Genomic DNA, 27,500 nt, shown 5'->3' with positions numbered 1-27,500 from the left:
AAACACACTCTAGCATAATCCTTCATCAAACGTAATCCTTGTCCAAAGGCTCACAGATTGGAGCTTAGGTCTGTTAATGAGGCTTCCAGCTCATACGTGTTGAAAGTGTGTTGCTAGCATGTTAATAGCATGTTTCTGACGTGTTGGGATCACATGATTGTCACGGTGCTTTGAACAACATGACTCCAACAGACTTTCAAATGGCGTGACAAATGATCGATTACATCTTGAAGTGCTAATCCGCGTGAACCTTGTTTTTTTAATTTAGTCTCCATCTTTGTCGCTCAGCGCTCGTTGCTGTGGTGTTTCTGCACTGCACTTCCCACAGATCACCTGTCAATCAAACAGTGTGGGCGGAGCTTGGATTTTCTGTTGAAGTTTGAGTTTGTGTAGGTCATGCTCATGCTCATGCTAACTACCCAGTTATTCTTCTATTTATTCCAAACAAACCGCTGTTGCTAGAAACCTAAAACCCATCACTCCCTGTGAGCCAGAGGATTTTTCTTGTGAAAGACCTACCAGAACAGCAAATGTAAAAGCTTTCAACCATACTGTATGCTGAGTGTATTTTTGTACAGATACATATAGACCACTGTATGTCTTGCATCGTCCAATTGCCTTGTATGTGTTGTCTTTTATTTATTTCATTTTGGCCACTGAGCAGCTGCACTGGAGCGGTTAGGGGTTAAGTGCGTTGCTTGAAGGCTCCTCTCCTCTCCTCTCCTCCTCCTCTCCTCTCCCCTCCTCTCCCCTTCCCTCCTCTCCTCCTCCTCTCCTCTCCCCTCCTCTCCCCTTCCCTCCTCTCCTCCTCCTCTCCTCTCCCCTCCTCTCCCCTTCCCTCCTCTCCCCTCCTCTCCCCTTCCCTCCTCTCCTCCTCCTCTCCTCTCCCCTCCTCTCCCCTTCCCTCCTCTCCTCTCCTCTCCTCTCCTCTCCCCTCCTCTCCCCTCCTCTCCTCTTCTCTCCTCTCCTCTCCCCTCCGCTCCCCTCCTCTCCTCTTCTCTCCTCTCCTCTCCTCTCCTCTCCTCCTCTCTTCTTCTCTCCTCTCCTCCTCTCCTCTCTTCCTCTCTTCTTCTCTTCTCTCCTCTCCTCTCCTCCTCTCCTCTCCTCTCCTCCTCTCCTCCTCTCCTCTTCTCTCCTCTCCTCCCCTCTCCTCTCCTCTCCTCCTCTCCTCTCCCCTCCCTCCTCTCCTCTCCTCTCCTCTCCTCTCCCCTCCTCTTCTCTCCTCTCCTCTCCTCTCCTCTCCCCTCCTCTTCTCTCCTCTCCTCCCCTCTCCTCTCCTCTCCTCCTCTCCTCTCCCCTCCCCTCCTCTCCCCTCCCTCCTCTCCTCTCCTCTCCTCTCCTCTCCCCTCCTCTCCCCTCCTCTCCTCTCCCCTCCTCTCCTCTCCCCTCCTCTCCTCTCCTCTCCCCTCCCTCCTCTCCTCTCCTCTCCCCTCCCTCCTCTCCTCTCCTCTCCTCTCCTCTCCTCTCCCCTCCTCTTCTCTCCTCTCCTCTCCTCTCCCCTCCTCTTCTCTCCTCTCCTCCCCTCTCCTCTCCTCTCCTCCTCTCCTCTCCCCTCCCCTCCTCTCCCCTCCCTCCTCTCCTCTCCTCTCCTCTCCCCTCCTCTCCCCTCCTCTCCCCTCCCTCCTCTCCTCTCCCCTCCTCTCCCCTCCCTCCTCTCCTCTCCCCTCCTCTCCTCTCCTCTCCCCTCCTCTCCTCTCCTCTCCCCTCCCTCCTCTCCTCTCCTCTCCCCTCCTCTCCTCTCCTCTCCCCTCCCTCCTCTCCCCTCCTCTCCTCTCCTCTCCTCTCCTCTCCCCTCCCCTCCTCTCCTCTCCCCTCCTCTCCTCTCCCCTCCTCTCCTCTCCTCTCCTCTCCCCTCCTCTTCTCTCCTCTCCTCTCCTCTCCTCTCCTCTCCCCTCCTCTTCTCTCCTCTCCTCTCCTCTCCCCTCCTCTCCTCTCCTCTCCTCTCCTCTCCTCCTCTCCTCTCCCCTCCTCTCCTCCTCTCCTCTCCCCTCCTCTCCTCTCCTCTCCTCTCCTCTCCCCTCCTCTCCTCCTCTCCTCTCCTCTCCCCTCCTCTCCTCTCCCCTCCTCTCCTCCTCTCCTCTCCCCTCCTCTCCTCTCCTCTCCTCTCCTCTCCTCTCCTCTCCTCTCCTCTCCTCTCCTCTTCTCCACTCTCTTGACTGTCAAAGAGCAAGTGTCAAAAGCTGATAGCTGGAAGTCTTTAGTGCGGGGCTGAAGATGGAGCGTCTTTGAGGTGGGAATTCCCTCTCCGTCATGGCTCTTAGCCGTGGCAGACTCCTCACTGAACTAGAGGACTGTGTAAGTACTGGGGCTGTGAGTTAAAGCTGGTGTTTTTGTTCTTGATTCATCTGTGGATTACACATCAAAAGATGAAATTATTCATCTACTGCTGTCATCTTGAGCACTGTCAGCTTTTACGTAATTATGGGTCTTTATTGACCTCCGCACTGTAGCAATGACAATAACAGACAACAATAAAGACCAATTTTAGCTCACTGAACCGAAACTTAACCTAAGTGTCAAGTTTCATTATGAATTCTATTAGACTTAAACACTGATTGTGGAAAATAATATAGGCCAAACTCCTACTGAGTCGTGCCCGCTTTTGCACAATTTATGTCTCACTCGTCTCAAAGCATGAAAATCAACTTTAACCTGTCTCCTCCCTGTTATCTGCATCTCCACTTTATGACTGAAGCAGATTTAACCAGGGAAATCAATAAATGACTAGCTTTCACACTGATTCACCTGGATTGACCTGGTCAGTCTATGTCGGTGAGTTTATTTTGTGCCCCTGCATTGCTCAAGTTGTAAAGCATGGAACAACACTGCAACGGTTAGTGGTTTCATTCCCACTGGGGTCACCTGTACTAAAAATGTTTGAACTCATGGAACCGTAAGGAGCTTTGGATCAAAGCCTTGCACAAATTGCAGATGTGTGTGGAAAGAGCCAGTCGTCTTGTGTTGAAGTCAGTGTGATATGTTGTTGTATATGGTATTGGCAGCTTTAGTAGGCTTAAGGCCAGTGTCAGAGTGACAGAGTGACAGGCTGAAGTCTCATATTAGAGTGGTAAGTCCGGTGTTATCCACCAGTGGCCAAAGGGCGGCAGGGATAAAGTAGGTATATGACATGGATCGCTGTAGCGCATGCAACACATTAGTACACACACACACATACACATTGGGAAGTCGTATCTGGAGAAGAGGAGCAGTAATTAGGACTATGTGCTGTGGATATTCTTGGTTCAATACTGATCAGTGTCATCTGTGTGTTTGTGTGTGTGGGTGTGTGTGTGTGTGTGCATGTGTGTGACAGAGAGACAGTCTGCTGCTGCTGCTGCTGCAGCCCACAGTTTCCATGGTAACATCGGAGCCCATCTTGGTCTCTATGGTAACTTCTGGATGGCACCCACAGAGAGAGAGAGAAAGAAAGGAAGGGAAAGAAAGAGGGAGGAGGTAGAGACAGATAGAAGAATGGAGATGAGAGAGAGGAACAGAGAAAGAGAAAGAGAGAGAGAGAGAGAGAGAGAGAGAGAGAGACAGGGAAAAAGAACTAGGAAAGAGAGAAAGAGTTAAAGAGAGAGTTAGAGAGAAAGTAGAGAGTACTGTTAAGTTTACAGAGTTTCAAAATAAGAGTTGTGTATGGATGTAACAGCTCGTTCTGTCTTAGATTTCTTGTGTGTCCGCCTCTTGTTTAGCTGCAGCCTCAGCTGGGTTGGCAGTTGGCTAAAGTTAGAGAGGAGGTGGTTGCTGGTTCAAATCCCAGGCACTGGGGAGGTGAAGAGGAAAGAGAGGAGAGATGTTAGGGGGTGATATAGAGCCTACTATAGCCTCGATTTTGTGTGTATGTGTCTGTCTACACGAGTGTGTATGTGTGTGCGCATGTGTATGTCTCTATGTGTTTATAGGCAGTCTTGTTGCCTGAACTTATTTGCCTTACAGTTTGTATTCTTTCCTCCCCCTTAACCAAACCTGCGTCATTATCCTCATAGTAAAATGCACAGTAGCAATGTGCGCAACTCCAGAGTCTGGTAGTCAATTTTGCTGTGGTTGCTGCATCTGAATAAATCATTATTGGATGTCGGCTGTGTGTTACAGTATACTGGTACGGACCATGTCTCCTCACGGCTGTCTAAACAGGGAAAAGTCAGATTCTAGGTGGTTTCTCCCTGTTTACACGGCTATTAGGAGATCAGATCCACACCACCAAGAGTTTAAAACAAGATTGGATTGTGATTTTGTAAATCCACCTTAAGCCTCAATACAAGATTAAATTACAAACTAAATTGGACATTTTTGCAGTCAGGTAGTTGATCACTCTGTTATTCTTTTGGAGGTTTTTGTCAGCTTTTTCCTGACTGCTACTATATGAGCTGTCGACATATGGAATAAGCAAATTATTTTAAACTAAACATGTTATCTCCATGGCATTTCTGCTGTTTTGTGTTTTCATGGTCGAATAGCTGGTGCAGTATGTTCCAGGTGTTGTTCTGCATGTTTACTGAGGACTGCCTCACACACACACACACACACACAAACACACACACACACACACACAAACACACACACACACACACACACAAAACACATATGCTCACAAATGCACGCACACACACACTAGACTATGATGTGTCAGTGGGTTCTTTCAAAAAACAACTTGATGGCTAATCCTGTTTAGTAACACACGGCCACAAACACACACACACACACACACACACACAGAAGGTCGTGGCAAATGGAAACATTGTCCCCTGCATGGTAGAATGTCGATACCATAATCTCATTGGCCCAGTTGATGGATAGGCGGTTTGGTTGACCTATCACAGTTAACTGAATTATTGCCCCCACCTACTCGCCTTTCTGTCTGTCTGCCCTCTTTTCTCCCTCACTCTGTCTCTTATTTTGCTTGTGTCTCTCTTTCTGCCCTTCTCTCTCTCCCTCTTTCTCTCTTTCTCTCTCTCTCTCTCTCTGTCTCTCTACCTCCTCCATCTCTCTCTTCTTTCTCAGTCTCTCATCTTTTCTCTCTCAGTTCTTTCCAGTCACTAACCAGATTAGTTTTGCCCTTTATGGGTCTGTATGAACGGAAGGCAGAGGAGTGTGTGTGTGTGTGTGTGTGTGTGTGTGTGTGTGTGTGTGAGTGTGTGAGTGTGGGCATGTATATGGGCCTGTGTGCATGTGTGTCTGTGCGGATGTACCTGCGTCTGTGTGTTTGTGCGTGTGTGTGTGTAAAGCTGAGCTGTTCCTAGCAGATGTTTTTCTCTATTTTATTCTCCGCAGCGCCACACTGTCTGCCTGTCACCAACAGATACACAGCCTGTGTGTGTGTGTGAGAGAGAGAGAGAGCGGGATGGAGAGTGGGTGTGTATTTGAGAGGGAGGATGTGTGTGTGTCTGTATGTGTGTGTATGTGAGAGAGCGTTTTTTCTCTTTTTACACAAACACTAATTACTTCCGCATAGGCTGCTAATACTCAGTGTGCGGTGAAGGGTCTAAGGGTCTGGGGTCTTGAATATTAATACACACACACAGAGAGAGAGAGAGAGAGAGAGAGAGAGAGAGAGAGAGAGAGAGAGAGAGAGAGAGAGACTAATAGAAAAGAGAGAAAGGGATTTCATGTAAAAATGTTGATCTTTATCTTGATGCTTGATACTTTCATGCCTATAATGCACATTAGATGGAATTGAATTGAACTGAGAGGGAGGGTAGAGGGAGGGAGAGAGAGAGAGAGAGAGAGAGAGAGGGAGAGAGAGAGAGAGAGAGAAAGAGCAAGATACAAGTTTTAGACAGCTTCCTGAACAACCTATTGCAGAATGCCTGGCCTACAAATCAAGTTGCATATCAGAGAAAATCTTTCACTTTTATTGAAACTGTGCAAATCCTCAGCATTAGCATCGCATTCCCTCCACCGTCAAACTTTTTTGAGCATTTTTAAACATTGGAAAAGCACTTCCAAATCGCATTCACATTATTAAGCACAAAAATCACAATCTGATTTTTTTTGTCAGTATCATGCAGCTCTAATCTGAAATCGGCTATGATCCATGGGTAATTTTTAAAGCAATGCGCGTTGACAATAATGCTGACACCAGGGAAAGGGAGTGTGTGTGTGCGTGTGTGTGTGTGTGCGTGTAGCTGTGGCTGACACAGCACTCTCACTGCTGGATCTAACTTAAATACATATTTTCCTAACCTGACTCCAAAAATCAACTTCTCAACAGCTACAAACAGGACAGTGGAAACGCAGCACTTGTGTCAAAACTGAGGTTAGCGTGGATGACTGATTCCCATGGCCTAGGGCTGTGTGTGTGTGTGTGTGTGTGTAGCCTTAACTGGCCTAATAATAGAATGACACAACAGTTTGTGTTGAGAGGATCTGTCAGTCTCTCTCCACACTGACCAGCTTGTTTGTTTAGCTGGACTTCTTGAGACTCTTACATCAATGTAGCTTTAACAGCAAATCTTTACATAGCTACTGTATACACAAGCCTATCCAACACTAACATAAGCTGTCCACATCAAGCACTATTGTTAGTACACAATAAAGTTATTGGTATCTAATGAAAATTGTACTATTGTATTGCATTTTAACACCCTTGTAAGTACAATATAAAAGAGATTCACATACACAATGTTATTTTGTACTTAACAATACTTTTTCCTAGGTTAATACACTGGAATAAGGCCAATATATAGTAAGGCACTACTGAAAATGTAAATGCTGTGATACCATAACTTTGTGGGGATTTCTTTTTTAACCCCTCCCCCACCTGAACCCTTTTGGTGAATGTAGAGCTGTTTTGGTAAACTTGGCTCCGCCCCTCCTGCCCCAGGTTCGGCCGATGTTCTTCCCAGGGAATGGGGTTGATGCCTGGGGAGAAGACCTGGCTGGCCTCCTGTCACTGTCCCGCTCTGGCTCTCTCTCTCTCTCTCTCTGTGTGTGTGTGTGTGTGTGTGTGTATCCATGGGAAAATAGTTGGGCTAGAGGAGGAGCAGGGACTGTGATGGATGGATGGATGGATAGATGGATGGAGCTATTTTTCATATTTAAAAGATTAAGTATCTCAGAGGGAGAGAGACAAGAAAGGAGATATTTTCTGTGTTTTGTTGCCAAGGAAGCTTAATAGTTTTGTCACTGCTGTCTTGATCTCACTCATTTATATTCTTGACAAGAAAGGAGAAAGAAGGGACGGATGGGTGATTAGGTGGATGGAATTTTATGATGGTCAAAAAGTTATGTAATCTCTCTCTCTCTCTCTCTCTCTCCTTCTCTCTCTCTCTCTCTCTCTCTCTTAAACACACACACACACACACACACCACAGCCATCTCAGGACAGTTCCCAGGATCCCCTTAGGCAGGGGTCATCACCATGGCAACGATCTCTGTGGAACTCTGTAGTAGAACCCTGGTGTGTGTGTGTGTGTGTGTGTGTGTGTGTGTGTGTACATTCCAACCTTCAGACAGAAGCTTTTTAGGACAGGAAGAGAGCTGCCTTGGTTAAATAATGAAACGGATTTGATTGTGTACAAGATTACATGTTACACAAATACATGTTCACACTTAAACAAACACACACACACACACACACACACACACACACACACACTTGTCTCTTTCTCTCAGTCTTTTTCTGTCTCTCATCATGGCAAGATTTGTCTGATTTATTATATACAGCATTATAATACACACACACACACCAGCAGCCACCATCTATTACCAACAGTAATAGAACGGTATGTTCTAGTGAATAAACTCAGAAGAGTTAGCAGCAACCAGTACTGTTAGTACTCACAAGTCACATACAATATCAGCGACGTGTGTGTGTGTGTGTGTGTGTATGTGTGTCTCTGTGTGTGTGTTTGTGTGGTTTATCGTCTTCTCTTCATGCCATTCTTTTTCTTTTTTTAGTACTGATGAATAAATAAATGATTTAGTTGGAATAATTCTGAATGAACGTGTGTGTTTCTCTGTGTGTTTATTACAGTAAACAAAGCTGCAACTGGTCTAACTGTGCTGTAATTGACTGTAGCTATGAGAAATCACTATTTACTTAGGCAGGTGCAGACAGACTTATAACTAACCACCTAAAGGTTTTTCTAACCACCAAAAGTGAACTTTATCACCCAAGCCTCTCTAAAATCCTCTCTCTCCTTCTTCATTCTCTTCATCTGTCTCTCTTGCTTTCTCTTTGTCTAGCTGTCTCTCACTGCTTCTCTCTCTCCCTTCCTCTCCTCTCTCCCCCTTTTCCCCCCTCTTGCTCTTTCTCTCCCGCTGACTGTATCTTCCTAAATGGCTTACACTTGCAGCAGTGCTAACAGCGCCCAAACAAACACGTGAACAGATTTCACAGCCGTCCTTCCCCCTCTGTCTCTCCAGGAGCGTGTGGAGTATCTGTTCCTCATCATCTTCACGGTGGAGGCGTTCCTGAAGGTGATAGCCTACGGCCTGCTCTTCCACCCCAACGCCTACCTGAGGAACGGCTGGAATCTTCTAGACTTCATCATCGTAGTCGTAGGGTGAGTGGGCAGGGACGCGTAGAAAAGAAGAAAAAAAAACGTGTAAAATTGTTTTTTGTTTGTCATATGTTGTGTGAACCTGTGTAGCTCGATGGGTAGAGCGAGGAACTAATGCTCCTTCATCAGGGCTTTGTTTCCCACTGGGACTGCCCACACTAAACGCACTCATCAATATATGTTATTACATGCTATGTATTTAATGTTACATTGATTGAAGTATGATTGATAGATGATAACCCTTCTATCATTGTCCCCCACTGTCTCTTTCCATTGTATTCTTTTTAAAGGTGCTGCGTATTGCATGTTTAAACATTAACATCTCATTGTCAAATTAATTGTGATACCCTGGTATAATTGCCGTAAACAAATGAGACAATGGTTGAGATGATTGGTAGCTTCTATCTCATGCCACTGGTGTTGTTAGTTCTAGTGTTTCTTAAAATGAAGACCACATTTCCCATAAACACCTTTGCTTCCTGTAGCACAGTCAAGGTGGCAGCTTGCCCTCGTCTTCGGTCAAAGGTTTTCTCTTTTGCTTTACTGATAAACATGTTGGAAGTGATTTTTCCATCAACCTTTCACTCATTCCACCATCTGCCGTTGTGAGAAACTCTGAAAGCTTTGACTCCTCTTGCTGTTTTGTGCTGTAAAGCAGTCCATCAGGTTTCCTGTGACATCCGACCCGCTGGCACACAATGTAAACTGCAGCGTAGAGGCCGGTAGAGTCTGACAATTTTCTCACCAATGATCTTGTTTGTTTACAGTAATTACACTACTGTCATTTAATGTGGTATTTTATTTTACTTTATTAATGTGGTACTGATTTATTAATGTTAAAATGCTATATATACCACTGTTAAAAAGAACAATCACCATAAAAATAAGAGACAGAAAATTGGTTTTAAAGCCCCAGGAAACTGTGGCCTGCAGTGTGTTGGTGAAGCCTAAAGTGATTAGCTGTTAGACGCTGATAGCAAAGCTCTGCTCTGTTTTCTTTATCTGCAACTCAGCAACATAGCCCATCTGCTACACTGTGTGTGTGTGTGTGTGTGTGTGTGTGTGTGTGTGTGTGTGTGTGTGTGTGTCTGTGTGTGTGTGTGTGCCAGCTGTGTACAGTTTGTGTGTAGGGGTAATGGCACAATAGCCAGTGGACCTGACAGTTACATTAATGCCATAAAAATGGTCTAATTGACCATGTGTGTGTGTGTGTGTGTGTGTGTGTGTGTGTGTGTGCAAGTGTGTGCCCAAGAGAGAGAGAGACAGTGTCCCATGCCCTGAAGAAAGGCTCTGTGAATGCACACACACACACACACACACACACACACACACGCACGCACAGTGAGTCTCGTTCATAGCCAGTGAACTGTTCACTCACATTAGCCATCACTAACTGAACATGCTTGGCTTCACCCCATGGACACACACACACACACATACACACACGCGCACACACACAGGCCATTGGCTGGCATCATGGTGCCAATGCCCCTGGCATAAACACAACCTTTAACACTCTTACCACTGTTATCCACCCTCTCTGTCTGCCTGTCTCTCCCTCTGTCCCTCTATCTGCATTAGAGCCATCATGACTTATACTGTGTTGTAGCATAATGCAATGTATTGATCCCTGTAGAGAAAATCTCTTTACACTTGATCCCCTCCACGGGGAGGTCAGAGGTCAGAGTCAGATACAGAACAGTGACTCTGGAGCTGGTAGGGGTTCAGTGTGTTGCTCAAGGACACTTCAGCAGTGTCCTTGTTCCCTTTTCACCACTTGAAATCTGCTTTTCATGTTCAAAATATATTTTTCTTTTGAAATGTCCAAATTGCTCGCTCCCATCTGACACAGTGCCTGGTTCATATGGAAAAGCTTTTGTTGATGGAGTTGAGACCAATGAAACCATGTCATCAAAATGAAAGGATGGAAATGACACGGGACAGAAAGGCAGAAAGATATCCATAAACTTATCACACACTTATCACTCTATCAACTCTGTCACTTCTCATCTATACATGCACACGCACACACATACACACACACACGCATACACACACACTCAGAGAGGACACACAGACCTAGAAAATGCTCAGATGTGACAGCACTGTCTTTTTATTTGTGTGTGCATGAGTGAGTGCTTGTCTTTGTGTGTGCCTAACTGCCAGCCTGCCTGTGTGTGCATGTGTAGGTGTGTGTGTGTGTGTGTGTGTGTGTGTGTGTGTGTATAGATGAGAAGTGACAGAGTTCGCTCCCTCTGGAATGTTCACCATATGGGTGAAAGAGCTTGTACCTGGTGCTGAGCAGCCTCTGAGGCACACACACACACACACACACACACACACACACACACACACACACACACACATAAACACAGATGCCTGAGCCCATACTCTTGCTGACATATTCCTAAGGGTATATCAGTGAAGGTTCAGTGAGCAAACAGACTGTGTGTAGGTGTGTGTGTGTGTGCACGTGCATGCGTGTGTGTGTGTGTGTGTGTGTGTGCACATGTGTGTGTGTGCACGTGTGTGTGTGTGCATCTGTGTGTGTAGACAGTATTCATAGGTAGAATGTAGTCTCTCTCTGCACTTAAGTCTCTGTAACCCACCGGCTTCACAGATCACCCCTCCCTCCTCATCTCTCCATCCTTTTTCGTTTCTCCTTCCCCTGTCATCTCTTACTCTCCTCTCCTTTCTTTCATCCCTCTCTCCTCCTCTGTTTCCACCTTGCATCCCAGTTCCACTTTGTTTTTAATTCACTGACAGACCAAAAAGCTGTAAGACAATGAAAAAACAGAGAAAGTGAAACCTTCAGATGAAGACAAAAAACTGATGAAGTGCATATTCAGATTGTTGAAAGTTATAGATAACATGAATATTTACAACCTCTACTATCTTTATGATCGCACACAACCTCTACTGTCTTTATGAATGTACACAGCTGCTATCTTTAGCTATGGATGTACACTACACTCATTTTACAGCCACTACATTAGATGTGGCTCTACGCCTGAAGGCTCTAATTGTCCTTTATCACCCCACCGTGGCAAAACTGTGGATCCTCGATGTGTTTTTCATACTCTGTTTCAGTGGCGCGCTTTCCGCCGAGAGACAGAGAGAGAGTGAGTCAAATTGAGAGGGAGGTAGTGGGAAATAGAGAGAGAGAGAGAGAGAGAGAGAGGGCGATATGTTTTGAGAGGTCTTTTCAAGTGGCCATTTCATCTGTGCTAATTGATAATTCTCCATGACTAACGCGCCGCCGACTGGCCTTTGAGCCGCGCTCGCTGGAAAATGGTATTGTATGGTGATTTCTAAAGGATCTCAGAGAGAGGGGGAGAGAGAGAGAGAGAGATAGGGAGGGAGAGATGGAGACAGAGAGACAGAGAGAGAGGAAGAAAGAGAGAGAGATAAGCGCAGCTGGACATACATAATTTTGAGCTTGTGAGCTGCTCTCACCCAAAGAGATGTCTGTAAATAATTTCACAGCGGATAATAGGTAACAAAAGGCAATAGCTTAAAAACATATTTACCCCTTTTAAAGAAGATTAATTTTTTTGCATTATGATGTATTTCCCCTTACTTTGTCTAAGCACTAGATAGATTACAATGGAGAGACAGGAAAGGTTGAAGAGAGAGATGGGATGTGGCACTGGATGTGAGCTGTATTCAATCTCGCAATGTTGTGAGCATATTGTACATCCCCCCCCCCCCCCCCCCCCACACACACACACACACACACACACACACTTACAAACACATTCTACAGACACCTCTCATCACTAGAGACACACAGTGTTCTATTAAGCTGACTGTCGAATTATTAAAGCGTCTCACTTTTCCTTGTCTGTGAAAAACAGAGGGAAGATAGAACAATTTCTATTGCTGTGTTGGAGAGCTAGCAAAATAAACTGTTTTCTTTTCTACATGGAACGTATTTGATTAGGGATTATCGTAGACATCTCCACCGTTCCTTTGAGTTTTTAATTTTGGTGACAAACTTCCGTCGTGTGATCCCCGATTTGACAACACATTTGTTGTTTTATAGATGATGATAAACATGATAAATATGATGAGGATGACAATAATGGCAACACCGAAAATTGAATTTAAGGCAATAATGACAACAGTTGCAGGTATTCATTACCTACCTGTCTGGCTGTATCTCTTTTACTGTCTCTTGCTTGAAGTTACCACATAGCACATGTGGGAGCAGGACATTGACATGTTGATGATGATGATGATGATGATGATGATGATGATTTATTTTATTTTATTTTATTTTATTTTATTTTTGACCTCTTTTCTGGTTGTTTTATTCCATTGCATTTTTGTCTGTGTTGCAAATGCAAGCACGTTGCGCTGCATTTGCTTGTATGAAATGTGCTTTACAAATAAAGTTTGATTGATTGATTGATGATGATGATGATGATGATGATGATGATGATGATGGTGTTGATGATGATGATGTGTCTTGCAGGTTGTTCAGTGCGATCTTGGAGCAGGCCACTAAGGGGGACGGGGCCACTCCTATTGGAGGGAAGGCAGCAGGTTTCGATGTCAAGGCTCTGAGGGCCTTCAGAGTACTGAGACCCCTCCGACTGGTCTCTGGAGTACCCAGTAAGTACTGACAGCCATGTGTGTGTGAGTGTGTGTGTCTGTGTGTGTAAGAAAGAAAGAAAGAAGGAAAGAAAGAAAGAAAGAAAAAAGGAAAGAACAAAAGTAAGAACGAAGGAAAGAAAGAAGGCTCTGGGGATCAGGTGTGAAGGGAGATTGGGAGAGGAGGGGGCAAATGAACCACAGATTGGAGCTGATATTGGTGTTTGATGTGACACACACACACGCACACACACACACACAGTCACACACGCAAATGCACGCATACACACACACAAACGCACACAGAGTCCTGTTGTCCTGTTGTCAGGTACTCAGACAGTACTAGCAGTAGATGACTTGTCTGTCTGCCTGTCTGTGTTAGTGACTACAGAAATCAATAATCCAGCAGGCCGTGTGTGTGTGTGTGTGTGTGTGTGTGTGTGTGCTGGGAGCTCTTAAATTGGTGTGCGATCACAATAACAAGCAAACACACAGGACGCTAGTACACATCCCACACTCTGTCCTTTGGTTTCAGAGCATGAACAACATGCCTTACAAGTGCTGTGAGCGCTGCAGTACACAGGCTTTAGGTTGAACCCTGTCCACCAGCATTTTGACTGGGTGTTGAATTGGTATCATAGCAACAGCTGAGCGGTAGCATGTTTGCTAGCTGGTTAGCACACTGACTGACAGATTTGTGTTTTCAAAGCTGCCTATATCCATTTAGAAAAACTTTGCTCTGCAAAGTCCTTTGTAATTCATCTGATTTGTTAGAAGTAGAGGTCCGCTGATACCAAATTTTCACAACTGACACAAGTACTTTTTAAGTAGATTTACAAATACAAGCACCAATCCAAGTAGTACTCAATTCACATTCATTCATGCCACCTAGTACTGGCCTATTATAAAACAATTACAAGAACTAGTGCATCACTGTTTGACCAAATGATGCACTAACCATTGTGTGGCAATCCTCACTCAAATAAAAAAAACACACAACATTGGCCAGAGATATGCTCCAGAATAGCTTATTCAGAACAAGTTAACAGATAAAGAACAGTGTGGTACATTAGGCCTAATAAATCAGAATGGCATTTAGCCTGCACAGTCAAGGCTCCTGCTCAGCAATAGGCTTTATGCCTATGAACTTTACAAATAGCAGCATTTCAGCATTTTCACTTGTCAGCAGACATTTTTCCTCCTGCCAGAAAAGGTTTATACTGTAGTGCAGCAAAGCACATGTCACTGTATCAGTGTAAGTATCAGCACAGATTCATTTACCAATCTGAGTTCAAGTGTCTGGATCTGTGCCGATCTTGATATTATAGATAGTATCGGTGCACCTCTAGTTAAAAGTGCTTTTTAAATAAATTTCACTTGACTTGACATGGCAGTGTGCAATGAATGATGTCAACCCAGGATGCTGCTATCTTTACACACTCAGCCCAGGCAGCCTCTCCTGCGCCTGTAGTGTGTTCAAAATACAATTTAGAATTCAGTTTCTGAGATCATCAGTCAAAAAAAAAAAAATCAATCATCTATGTTAAATCAGGCTGTAATGTATTAGAAACAGCAGTAAACTATTTGGTTTAAAATCCCTTTTTAGAATCATTAGCAGAAAGGAGACATGGTGAATAGAAAGAGTTCAGCACAGACTAAATGATGAAGTTGAAGATAGTTCAACACAAAGTTTTATTTCTGCTATTTGGTTATTTTTATTGTCATATTATGTTAGATGAATTGTTTTACCTTTTTTGAAAATGTTTGAATACCTAAACTTCACACAACTGGAATCAGCTTCATTTTAGGATTTTTCTGAACATTCTGGCTCATGTAAAGATCATATCCTGTTTATAATAACATGGACACTTGTATGTGCCCAAAACATGTTGTCAATCCTCTTTTTCAAAGGCCATTTAATGATTGTTAGGCAGGTAAGGGTTAAAATGAGGTATTTAGTGTTAAGAGTTCATGTACGAGTCAGTACAAATGTCAGTGTCAACAGTTGCATGCAAAATATCATTTCAAACGAATTCCTTACAAACTGTTTACATGAACGTGAAATCAAATGATCTAAGATGTGTGTTTACATGCACCAAAATATGTAAGCAGAATAAAACTTATTTGTTGAATAACCCCACATTTTATCATACCAAGATGAGCATGTGCTATGAGCTTTCCACATTTGTGTCTCTGCTGTCTTTCAATTTAAGCATCAGTGTCAGCAAAATATACTCAACTGTGCTTGTTAAAAAAAAAGTATTTATGTAACTGTAGCTGTTGTTTTTAGCCCGTTGACCATCAAAGCATTCAACAATTCTTAAATCTTTCAAAGTTTCCAACAAGAAAGTTGCCCGTGGACCAGTTCTCTTTTGCAACCACCATGTTTTGTTTTTTTCCCGGAAACTCATTGAAGTCACTTTCTCTAAGTGGACCAACATGCGCAGAGAGAATATTGAGGCTTCCAACCAAAGAAAGTTCAGTCAAAAACATTTATGTCACAGGAGTTTGGACCATTTATTGCAACAAATGGTTATATAGTTGCACTTGGTGGAAAAGACTCTGCTCTGGATGATGCTCCACGGCATATGTACTGTATATACATAAGCATGCTTCTCACCAGCTCCTCTGTGTGTGTGCTCCAGGTTTACAGGTGGTGTTGAACTCCATAATCAAAGCCATGGTCCCTCTGCTCCATATCGCCCTGCTGGTCCTCTTCGTCATCATCATCTACGCCATCATCGGCCTGGAGCTCTTCATGGGCAAGATGCACAAGACCTGTTACAACAGTAGGGACGGGCACACAGGTACACACACACACACACACACACACACTGACTGCACTAAGACATCACCATTCAGCTTACTGTATTCCAGGGAATGAGAAAATGCAACACATACCTTGACCAGTTTAAATGATCACCTCCGTTAATTATTTAAATCATCATTTATAAATTTCCAAGTATGAACGATATGAGTGATAATTTAAATGGCAGCAACCATAAATGATTGAAACAATATTCCCTAAATGCCTCTAGGTATAAATGGACTCCAGTGTTGTTACAGTGGTGTTATAGGTCCCACGAGGGACATTAGCTTTGCAGTGGGTAAGTGGTGGAGGAATACTCTCTCCATTATCCTATACATCATGCTGGAGAGCTTATTTTATCTAATTAGCACCACACTTTTTCCATTATATTTTTACAGCTCATGTGTTTGGTTTTTCTGTCTGTCCTTTTTTATAATTTGGGCACCTTACTATGATCAAAGTGTTAAAAAGTGATGTAATTTGAGCACCTTACTATGATCAAAGTGTTTTAAAAAAAAGTGCTATAATTTGAGCACTTTACTATGATCAAAGTGCTAAATAGGTGCTAAATATTGGGCCCTATGCTATATTTAGGGGGAAATTCCCCTTTGTTCTCTGGCAGCTGCGGCAGTTTTCTTACTGTTTTTGTATTTATATATTTATTTTTTCAGATCAGACGCTTTTGTGATGTGAGGTGCACCCATATTCAAACAAAGCAGTACTTAAATTTTCACCAACTCTTCCCCTCTCCCATCTGTATTTTGAATTATGTGGGGTTTAAGAAGGCTCCAGAAAGCTTATTTTTCATCTTAAAGTGACTAGAAATGATGAATTCAACCAAAATTCAACCAAAAGATCTGAGTCAAACAAGTCAAACCCTTTCAAGATGTTTTTAAGAGTCAAAATGTATTCGGTCAAAAGGACACAGTCAAACACTCTTCCTCTCCCTCCCCTCCCTTCTCTCCCAGGTGCCATTGCGGAGGAAAAGCCGGCACCCTGCGCGCCCAACGGGGCTCACGGCCGTCACTGTGCCCTCAACGGAACGCAGTGCAACGTGGGATGGGAGGGCCCCAACGACGGCATCACCAACTTTGACAACTTTGCCTTCGCCATGTTGACCGTGTTCCAGTGCATAACCATGGAGGGCTGGACGGACGTGCTATACTGGGTGAGCCGGACACCACAACGGTGGTGTGTGTGTGTGGGTGTGTGTATGTAGGGGTGGAATAACACTAGTATTGGGGTATTGTGGGAGCATTGTGCAGTTTTTCATGTCACTAGCCTACGTGAATGGAACCCACAATATTTGGCTAACGTATTGAATTTTTCATTGTACATGTACCATTCCACCCATACTGTGTGTGTGTGTGTGTGTGTGTGTGTGTGTGTGTGTGTGTGTGTGTGTACATTGTTCTGTGTGTGTGTGTAGCCACTGTATATGTCTAACATCAGTGCCACATGAGTGCTTTTGAGAAAGAATTTAAAGCAATAACGTGCAAATACTTTTTTCAGAAAGACAGGTGTGCGCACTTATTGTTCAGAGAGAGGCACACGCACACACACACACATAGAGTGCGCTGTTGTGTGTGTGTGTGTGTGTTAGCTCCACTAGCTCATATCTCAGGCTAAATCGATGCAGACAATACACTGTGTAATTGAAGGCGCCGATTCAATCGGAACGTGTGTGGAATCCCGACGCTTGATTCAACTGTGGAGTGAACACGCACATACACACACACACACACACACAGACATAGACACACACACACACAGACATAGAAACCACACACATACACACAGGCACAGAGGCGCGCGTGCACACCAACACCCTGCCCTTCCTCAGTAAATGGCCAGAAGCATGCAGCAGCCCTGTCCAGCTAAATAAATCAATAGATTAATCTATGCTGTTAATCAATGTTAGGGGAGGTTCAATTGAACTCCCATATGGGCTTTTGAGCCATGAAAAGCTTTTACATTAGACCTCTGCACAAAGGTGTAGCTTCATACCCAGATTATGATATTGCTGCTGTTGGAGAAACATGTAAGTGTCTTGTATCAGTGCGGTTTTAACAGGTTTCAAGGGCCCAAGGGTCATGAAACTCCGTCCACATATAACTGTAATTGTTTGTTTTTCTAGCGTGAGCCAGAGCCATAGATAGCTTGACAAAGCTGTCCCATGTTGCTGCCGCCGCTCTAGAGCTAAGACGTGTCGGCATCAAATATTTAACACTGCCCTCCGTAACCTCGGCACGGTGAGAAGCCCGGCGGAGAGTCAGCAGTTCATGGAGCAGGACTGTGGAGCCAACATGGCGGTTACTGAAAACTACTGTATTCTCCACCACACTGTGGTCTGTCTCACCACTGGAAAGCACTCATGTGGTACTGATGACTGCCGGTTTCTGGGCTTTTCAAAACGTCTTCTTTCAACAGACTTCCTCTAATAAAAAATCTATACAGTGAGACTGTGCTAATTTCCGGTCATTACAGTCCTTAAAGTAAAGTAATGAATGAACTGATGAACAAGGTAATGACTTGATGAATAAAAAAGTAATTAAATTAACAATTAAATCGGTGGGTTTGTTGAAAGATGGATGTTTTGAGCTAAACTGACTAATGTGAATTTTGTGAAAAAGTTAACCCATGTGAATCAACATGTTTTGTGTATGTGTGTGTGTGTGTGTGTGTGTGTGTGTGTGTGTGTATATGTGTGTGTGTGTGTGTGTGTATATGTGTGTGTGTGCCTGTACATGTGGAGCAGAGAGCCTACTAGCTCTTCACCCCTTCTGTTATCTTGTCTGCTGCAACCTCCTCTACACATACACACACACACACACACACACACACACACAGTTTAACATCAGATATATCACACAGTTCACTTATTATGGAAACACTGGTGTAGCCAACTCCCTTTATAATGAATGGGACCCATTTATCAAGCATTATATTTACAAATGATTATGGAAATTGTTTGTTTGCAATGAAAAAAACATTTAGCCGCTGAGCCTTTAAAAACATTTGGTTTGCATGGTTCATTAAGTTTGAGCCCTGCATTTCCATAGTTTCCATTGTTTCACACATACGGAAATATAGATTAATGACATCCAACGTCTGTCAGCGCTGTAGCAAACAACCAGTCTCTCTCTCTCTGTCTTTCTCTCTGTCTCACTCTCTATGTCTTCCTCTTTCTTTCTCTTTCTTTTTGTCACTCTCTCTCTCTATCTAGCTCTCTCTCTCTGTCTGATAAAGTGACAGCTCTTTACTTGACAGAGCTGGAATATTCAGTTTTGCTCTTTAATATTTCCCAGCATTGTGATTCAAAACCTACTCAACAACTGCATTTACATACACACTAATAATCTCCCTGGATACTATAATGAGATTTCAAATCAGCCCATGTAAACATCATCTCCCATTTACATCAACCCCAATCTTGGTTCTAACAATCCTATGTAACATATACAAATCACTGCGTAGCATATTCCCCTACCACTGAATATAATAGAAGAATTCCATTAGTATTGATTTCAACGGAGAGTTTTAGTGTCACCCTGTACAACAGAATTTCATTAGCCTTGGTTTCAGTGGACAGTCACACGGACATGCTCTAAATTCTCTTTTTTTTTAAAGGCATTGTGGAAATGTGTAGCTATGTAAACACACTCACACAGAGGAAAGGTTTGACATTGGACTTGAGTTAACACACCGACTCATTGTTGTTTAGTGTTGTTCTTTATTGTGCATCGACAAGGACTTGTACTTGCTCTCAGAAGGGTAGACAAGAGGGTTTACACACACACACACACACACACACACACGCTCATACTCCAACTCTTGCTTTTCCAGTTCCTTCCACTGCTCTTTTTAATGCCACTGCTCTTTTCTTGTTTCCTTTCTTTGCTCTTTTCCCTTTCTTTCCCTCCTCTAACTTTCTTCCTCTCCTCAACCTCCTCCCTCTCTGTTCTCTCTTTCTTTTTCTCTATCCTCTCAATTTCCTGACTTTCATTTCATCCCTTCTTTCTCTTTTCTATGCCACTACCTCTTTCTCCCTCTTTCCCCTCTTCGTTCTCTCTACCTGTCTTCTCACACCTCTCTCCCTTGCCCTTTTTTTCTCCCGCTTCTCTCCTCCCTCCATCTTTCTCTTACATTCTATTATCTCTCTTTCTTCCACCTCCCTTGTTTCTCCTCTCTCCTCCACCCACCAACTCTCTCTCCCTATTTATCAACCCTCTATCTCTCTCTCTCTCTCCCTCCCTCTCTCCCCTGTCTCTTCTCCCTCTCAGATGCAGGATGCTATGGGCTATGAGCTGCCATGGGTCTATTTTGTCTCTCTCGTCATCTTCGGCTCCTTTTTCGTTCTCAATCTCGTTCTGGGGGTGTTGAGCGGGTAAGAGGTTGTGCTGTCGTCGTCTTGTGTGTGTGTGTGTATGTGTGTGTGTGTGTTTATGTGTGTGTGGTTTGTAATGTGGTTAGGTGAAGTGTTTCAGATGTGATAAATGACCATGCAACAAGACTCCCTTGACCAAACATTTGCAGTGCAACGGATGGTTGAATGCAATATTTTACTCAGAGGATCCAGGGCGCAAGAGGAAATACAGTATTGATGGCCTACAGCTCGTCACTATTAAAAGCACTCTTAGTATTATTATTATTATTATTAGTAGTAGTAGTAGTAGTAGTAGTATTAGTATTAACAATCCTGTACAACAGCTGGAATATTACATACTGAAGCACATATACACCTCTTTCCATTTATAGTTCTTTGTCACAGTTTGCACAAGCTCACTTTGCATGGCAGTGTTCTGTTTATTCAAGTAAACAAAGATATTTGTGAGTGGGATATGAAAATGCATAACACAATCTTACATATACCGTACATCGTGAGCTATGCTCCTATCACTGAATATCCTAAAATAATTTTGTTTTTTGAATGCACCTGTGCCTTTTTTGTAGTTATTTTCAATGGTTTGGAAACAACCAGTGCGCGTCTCCTCCAAACCATGTGTCACATGTATCAGACAGAGAAAAAATTAGCAGCACCTGTAGGGAAGTAAGCAGCCTCTCACTTGCAGTGAGTAACGTTAACTTTAGCTACCTTCTCCGTTTCAGAATCATCCTCATCCTCTTCTTCAAGAGCAAGCAAAGCTATTGCTAACTGTTTCTTGTCCATTTTTATGTTCAACAACGTTATCCCCTTTGTTACTTCAGATAATATAGCTAACACTAATTAGACAGTTGCATAGCAGCAAGAATGATGTAATGTATTGCTCCTTTGCAACCTTTGAGTGCAATGCTAGCGCTCACAGCTGCGCTTTGTGTGATGGTAAACTAAACAAATTCAAAGCTGAAGAATTGTTCTAGTGTAGCAGCAATGGCATAGATGGTACCAGCAGTGTCATATTCACAGATGTACAAAGTACGATTAAGTTGATGAATAGCAAAAGATGCAAAAATGACAGATGTGCAAATACAACTAGGATGATAAATAGCCTGAATAGTTTATATCAGCGTCCATGTGCAGATTAGCAGGGTTTAGTCAAGTGATGGAAGAATAAAAGTCTAGATAAATAAGAGCGGGGCGATATCAGCTGTCTGAAGCCACCAGTCCAGCAGTTAGAGGAGAGCTGGGCTTCCTGCAGGGGCCAGGCTCCTGCTGAGCAGAGGAAAGATGAACTGACGGTCACTGAACTGAGCAAAACCTCCTGTCTGTCTCTCCTTTCTGTTCCACTCAATCAATCCTTTGTCGCAAACCTGAGAAAAACACGCAAGCACGCACAGGCACACACACACACACACACACACACACACACACAGAGTAGTGACCAGCCTCCTGTCTATCTGTGTTATGTTCATGTCAGTTGACCACCAGGGGCCACATCCCGTCACAGCTTGTCTGTGATGGACAGGTGGACACACACAAAACAAGCACACGCACGCACGCACACACACACACGCATGCACATACTCTCTTTGTCTCTCTCTCTCTCTCTCTCACGCACATACAAGCATATACTGTACATAAACACAGAGCAGCATGCACTCTTTCTTTCTCTCTTTTTCTGTCTTTTTGCTCCTTTCTCCCTCTCTCTCTCTATCTCTCTCTCTCTCTCTCTCTCTCTCTCTCTTTCAGTAAAGTTAGTTGTTGGTTCAGGCCAGGCAGAGTCTCAGGGGACCCTGCTCCTCCTAAAACACTCCACCACATTAAAACATTAGTCTTATGTGTGTGTATGTGCTGGTTTATGTGTGTGTTTGTCTCTGGGTGCATATAAACATACGCATGCATCCACGTAATTTGTTTGTATCTGTGCCTACAGTGTATGTGTGTGTGTGTTTCTATGTGTGTTTGTACACTGGCACGTGCTGGCGTCCGCCTACAGCATGATGTGTGTGTGTGTGTGTTTTGTTTCCATAAATGCTGCTCCAGCAGGCAGGCTGGGTGTTGTTTTTACCCTGCTCTGCCAAGTCACGCTGCTTTAGTACAAGCACCACCCGGCCTGTAGGGACACACTGGGGTATAAATAATTCACCCCTCAGGTCAGCCGTGGAGGTGGAACGCTTAAAAAAACTTACACAACAGGGAAAACACAACCGGCAAAAAAGGTTCTTCTGAGGACAGAGTGGAGTCTGTAAGGTAACTAGGCATTAACCAAGGAAATTATGGGATGGAAGGCTGCATTGGAACAGCCATTCTTTCAGTTGCTCTTACAATTTACAAATAGAAATAGTTTCATTAGAAAGAGTACTACTACTACTAATACTACTACTACTACAACTACTAATACTACTACTAATAATAATAATAATAATTATAATAATAATAATGATAAAAAAAAGTCATTTAATACTTCTCAGTACTATAATTACATTAGGAAACAATGCTAAAAATCAAAACAACATAAAAATGAGGATGACAAGAGTGCACACATTGATTAAAACATGTAGAATAAAGCTGTTTATAGCTGTTTATTTTTAGATCAAGCATATTTACAAAGAGTAAAACAAGACGTTGAGAGAGAGAGTCCTTTGTTATTGGGGCAGTGATGAATCAAGCCCAGCCCGCTGGAGTCTTGCTGCATGGAGTCTGTCAAACTGTCTAACTATAATGCCTTCTCTCCACAGTGATTCAGACTGAAGTGAACTAATGTGAGCGGACCTGAACTGAATGAAACCGTTTTTAATCTTCTAATCTTCCCTCTGCACAGAAATACATCCATTCAGCCTCTTCACACCAATAATCAACGCTAAACTGATCTGTTTTGTTTCTCAGTTGGAGCATTCATAGCCTTCTGTCAATCTCAGTGTTTCGTTTTGCCAATCTTTAATCTATCTCCTAAATCACCAAGTACATCTGCCAATATATAAATATCAATTGTCTGATCCTCTTCAAATACAGCTGACCAAACATTTGTCTGGAATCTAACTGAGAATAACTTTGACAAATACTATGAATGCTCCATGATGGCAGGCAGGACCTTGCTGAAGCAAACAGGTCCATCTGTTGTGAGCAGACACTGAGGGTCTAACTTCCTCCCTTCCATCCCTTCCCTCCCTCTCCTCCCGTCGTTCCTCCTCCCTCCTCCCTCCTCCCTCGCCTCCTTCCCTGCCCTCTCCTTCCTCCATCCTACCCTCTCCTCTCTCTCTCCATCCGGCTCTCTTCTCCCTCTCTCCTTGCCTTCCTTCTCCTCCCTCACTCCACTTTTCCCCTTCCCCTCCTCTCATCTCCTCTCCTCCCTCCACCTCCCTCCCATCCATCCCTTCCCTCTCCTCTCCTCAATCCATCTCCTCCATCCCTCCACCCAGGTGAACGATGCAGTGGGGAACAGCTGGCCCTGGGTCTATTTTATCACCTTAATCATCATCGGATCCTTCTTTGTGCTAAACTTGGTTCTGGGTGTGTTGAGCGGGTAAGGGCGGGGTCAAAGGTCACTGAAACCAAATTTTAAAAACTAACTTCTCTTTCTCCCCTTTATGCTGCTGTTCTTGGCTGAATCTGTTGGAGATCTTTGCTCTTGATCTTTGCTCAGCTGAATTGACTCTAAGTAGAGCTTCTGTCTTTTCTCTTGTTTCTGGCTTTAGAGGACAGTAGTGAGCAGGCAGGACTTCAGCGTCTTGCTCAAGGACACTTCAACAGGATGCATATTAAGCACTACAGCACTAGCACTCGTCACTCTGAGCGCTAAACACATGCTCAGCCCTCAGCTCTCCATTTAAAATAAGGAGAAAAATAAGCCAGCGCTGTAAATTGAGAGTCCCAGCGGACACACAGCCTAATATCACGTCAAACGAAAGTCATGTTGTTTGTACACTACTGTAAGGATGTTGATAAATGCTTTGCAGCTCGCCAGTTGTGCATCAACATTTGGGAATAGGCAGAAAAGATTTGAGCAAATAAATGGAAAATAAATCGAACATGTAAGCAAGCTTTGCATAAATACTTCAACAAATGTGAATGTGTAAAAGTTTCAAAAATATATTTGTTGTTGTTGCCTATCAACTTTTATGGACGGATATAAACAAGTGGAGATTCTGTTCAGTCCCACAGAGCTTTTGCTGCAATGACGTGTAATTCTGTCTGAATAGCTGAAGTTATATTTTCACAAGAGTATTTTCTGAAGTGCTGTAGACCGTGATGAACTTTGATAGTGACCAGGTACAGAGGAGCGAAGCGTCTCACCCCGACTGACTGACCTGTATCCGACTCTCGGTGCCCACAGCAATGTGACGGCGCCATCGTGGGAAAAATAATAGAGGTCTATCTGGTCCAAACAGCTTGGGGGGTTTGGCTGTCTGACTCTTTGTCTGACTTCTGACTAATGATGCTGTCAACAGACTACACAGCCTGACCTTTTACCAACTGGTTCTGTGTGTGTGTGTGCGTGTGTGTGTGGTCTCGGGTTGGCATAATAACTAATGGCTAAACAGGAAGAGAAAGAGAGAGAGAGAAACATGGGGCGGGACTGTTATTGTCTGGATTTGATGTAATATGTGAAGAGAGAGAGAGAATGATGTGGGCATGAAAGAGAGAAAAGTGAAAGAGAGACAGAAGGAGAGAAATAGACACAGGAGGAGGAAAAGAAAGAATTCAGATAAATACTTAAGGAGAGAGACAGAGACGGACGGAGATGATTAGAGGAGAGCGAAATGAGAGGATGAGAGAGAGTAATGCTCAAAGTTTAGCAGAATTCTTTATCTCTCTCTTTCTCTTCCTCTCACACACACACACACGCACACACACACAGAGATCGATAGGATTGGATCTCCTGCTAATGTTCAGGTGAATGAGACAATAGCTGTTTGTCCTGATGCTCATTGATCTGTGTTTTGTGTGTGTGCGCGCGTGTGCATGTGTGTGTGTGTATGTGTGTATCTGCGGTCTGTAGTGGTGATCTTTAGCTCCATCATTCCCCTGGGTTTCGCACCACACACACACACATCATCTGATTACCTCTCTCTATGTATACAGTATATAGCTATGTAGGTATATAGCTTCTATAAGCTTTGTTCCAACCCATAGTGGAGAACAGAGACGGCCAAACCCAAGGTGACAAAGGACAAGATATCCGACTAGTAGGTGGAGATTCAAGCTAGATCTCTAGATTTGAGTCTCATCTGTCGACTCTGCTGGTATCCCCATTCATAATATTCATGACTGGGATATGTAATGCTAACTTTACTTGTCACAGACCCTGGCACGTGCAGCTGTGCACTTTTGAACTGCAGACGTTCCCAAGACTCCCAGTTCCTGTCAACTCTCTTCCAGATCTCTTCTCCACATATGGCTCTAACTCCAGCCTGACTTTGCCCTTCCCCGACTGTAGCTTTTAATCAAATGTTCCTTAATTCTCCCTTCCCTCCCGACACCTGGAAGTTATTTCACCAGGTTTCATCATCCCAGTATTTCCCCGCCCTCCTAACATTGTTTTGGCTGTTGTGTTTTCTTTTTGTCTCCTGGATCTACATCGGCAAAAAAAAGAAAAAGAAAAAAAAATCCCAAGAATTTTTCTCAAGTGACTGTCTTGAAATAAGGCAGATCAGTAAAAATACAAATAAGCTTTAACTTTATTTGTAGAAGACTTCTTTAAAAAGAGTTTACAAAGTGCTTTAAGAATCAAGTCAATTCAAACATCATGCTCATATCAAAGAACAAAAGTAAAACAGAAGAAGCAAGTCAAATTTTTCCAAAACAAGTGATCTCATCCCACAGGAAGATTTCTTCACTTGTTTTCAGACAAATACAAGATTTCATACTAAGTACAACATTAAATCAGTTGTTCTGGCAGACGTTTTCTGCAGTGAAGTAGTAGAGGAGACATCATCATCAGCGTAGAGTAGGCATCATCATGAGGCAGAGGTTTATGTGAATAACAATGGCAGAAAATGGTGTCTGGGGCCATTCAAAATGCATTTTTTGTTATTCAAACATGAGAGGAAGAGAATAGGAGGATAAAATGGTTTGAATTCACATAAACTATTCCTTGATTTCAAACATTTAATCAGTATTTGTGAACATGAAGAACTGCGGGCGTTGGTGGTGGTGAAGACAGAGCTGAGGGACACAGCAAAGCTCTGGATTTACCGGTCCATCTCGGTTCCGACCCTCACCTAAGACCACGAGCTTCAGGTAGTGACCGGAAGAATGAGATCGCAGACGTAAGCGACCGACAGGGCGAGGAGTCGATTGGTGTCGATGGAGAGGAGCCAGTCGCGGTGGCTCAGCTGGTGAGGATGCCCCGCAGTTCTCCTCCCTCTGGGGCTGTACGGGACACGACCGACTGGGAGGAGACCCGGGGGCAGACCCAGGACACGCTGCAGGGACTGGTTCTCCCAGGAGGGGCTGGTGGAACTTGCTGGGGAAAAGGACTCGCCCTGTCGCCACTGACCCTGACCTGGATAAGTGGCAAGAAAATGGAAGGATGGATGGAAATGAGAAACCGGAGAAGCACAACTTGAATCTGTGACATCAAGAGACAGAGCCGCGGGCTGCTCCGCGGACCTTGGGACTGAAGTCGTGGGCAGACTGAGTGAGAGTGTTTGTTAGAACTTTTTACAACCAAAATGAGATTTATTTCATTGCAGTGCTAAAAGTAATGAACCAGAAAATGAGGCTGCGTCGCTGCCAAATCACCCTTGGTACTGTCCATCATGGCCTTGCAGGTGCTTTACAGTGAGAGAGGATTGGTCGCCGCTGTCCACTTCTCTCTGCTTAGAATTGGCAGCAAGGAGGGATTGGTAGCAGCTAGCATGCATGAACAGTAATCTGAAATTAGACCTACTGTACAATAAAAAGAAAATCATGTTGTCGAGTGATAATTTCTGACTGGAAGCATCCCAACTGTGCTGAAAGTTGATCAGCGGCCAACATTTTCGTCTTCCCTTTTAGTTCTCCATCCTTCCTCGCTCATCCTCATAGTCAATGAGTCGAATCTGGTCACTTTGCCACTGTTGGTCGCTGTCAGATAGGCATTAGCACTAATATCCTTTTGGGAGACAAAAGGTTCTAGCTGTTTAGCTGCAGTGTGTCTGTCTGGATGTGCTTTCCTCTCTGAATTTGCACACTAATATCTTTTCTTCTTGGCAGAGCTTTTTTC

The 27,500-nt window shown here is 43.8% G+C and overlaps 1 protein-coding gene across 1 annotated transcript in view; it reads left to right on the top strand.

Annotated features, from left to right (window-relative positions):
* cacna1c (calcium channel, voltage-dependent, L type, alpha 1C subunit) overlaps positions 1-27,500 on the top strand; it is a 205,541-nt gene that overhangs the window by 113,981 nt on the left and 64,060 nt on the right. The window contains exons 4-8 of the mRNA XM_078281956.1: positions 8,371-8,510; positions 12,985-13,124; positions 15,749-15,910; positions 16,881-17,080; positions 20,196-20,299. Of these exons, the coding sequence (XP_078138082.1) occupies positions 8,371-8,510; positions 12,985-13,124; positions 15,749-15,910; positions 16,881-17,080; positions 20,196-20,299 (746 nt within the window). The remainder of the gene's footprint in view (positions 1-8,370; positions 8,511-12,984; positions 13,125-15,748; positions 15,911-16,880; positions 17,081-20,195; positions 20,300-27,500) is intronic.

Source organism: Centroberyx gerrardi, chromosome 24 (assembly GCF_048128805.1).
Source record: "Centroberyx gerrardi isolate f3 chromosome 24, fCenGer3.hap1.cur.20231027, whole genome shotgun sequence".
Taxonomy (NCBI): domain Eukaryota; kingdom Metazoa; phylum Chordata; class Actinopteri; order Beryciformes; family Berycidae; genus Centroberyx; species Centroberyx gerrardi.
The sequence above is the reverse complement of the archived record's forward strand: the minus strand, read 5'-3'. Positions and strand labels throughout refer to the sequence as shown.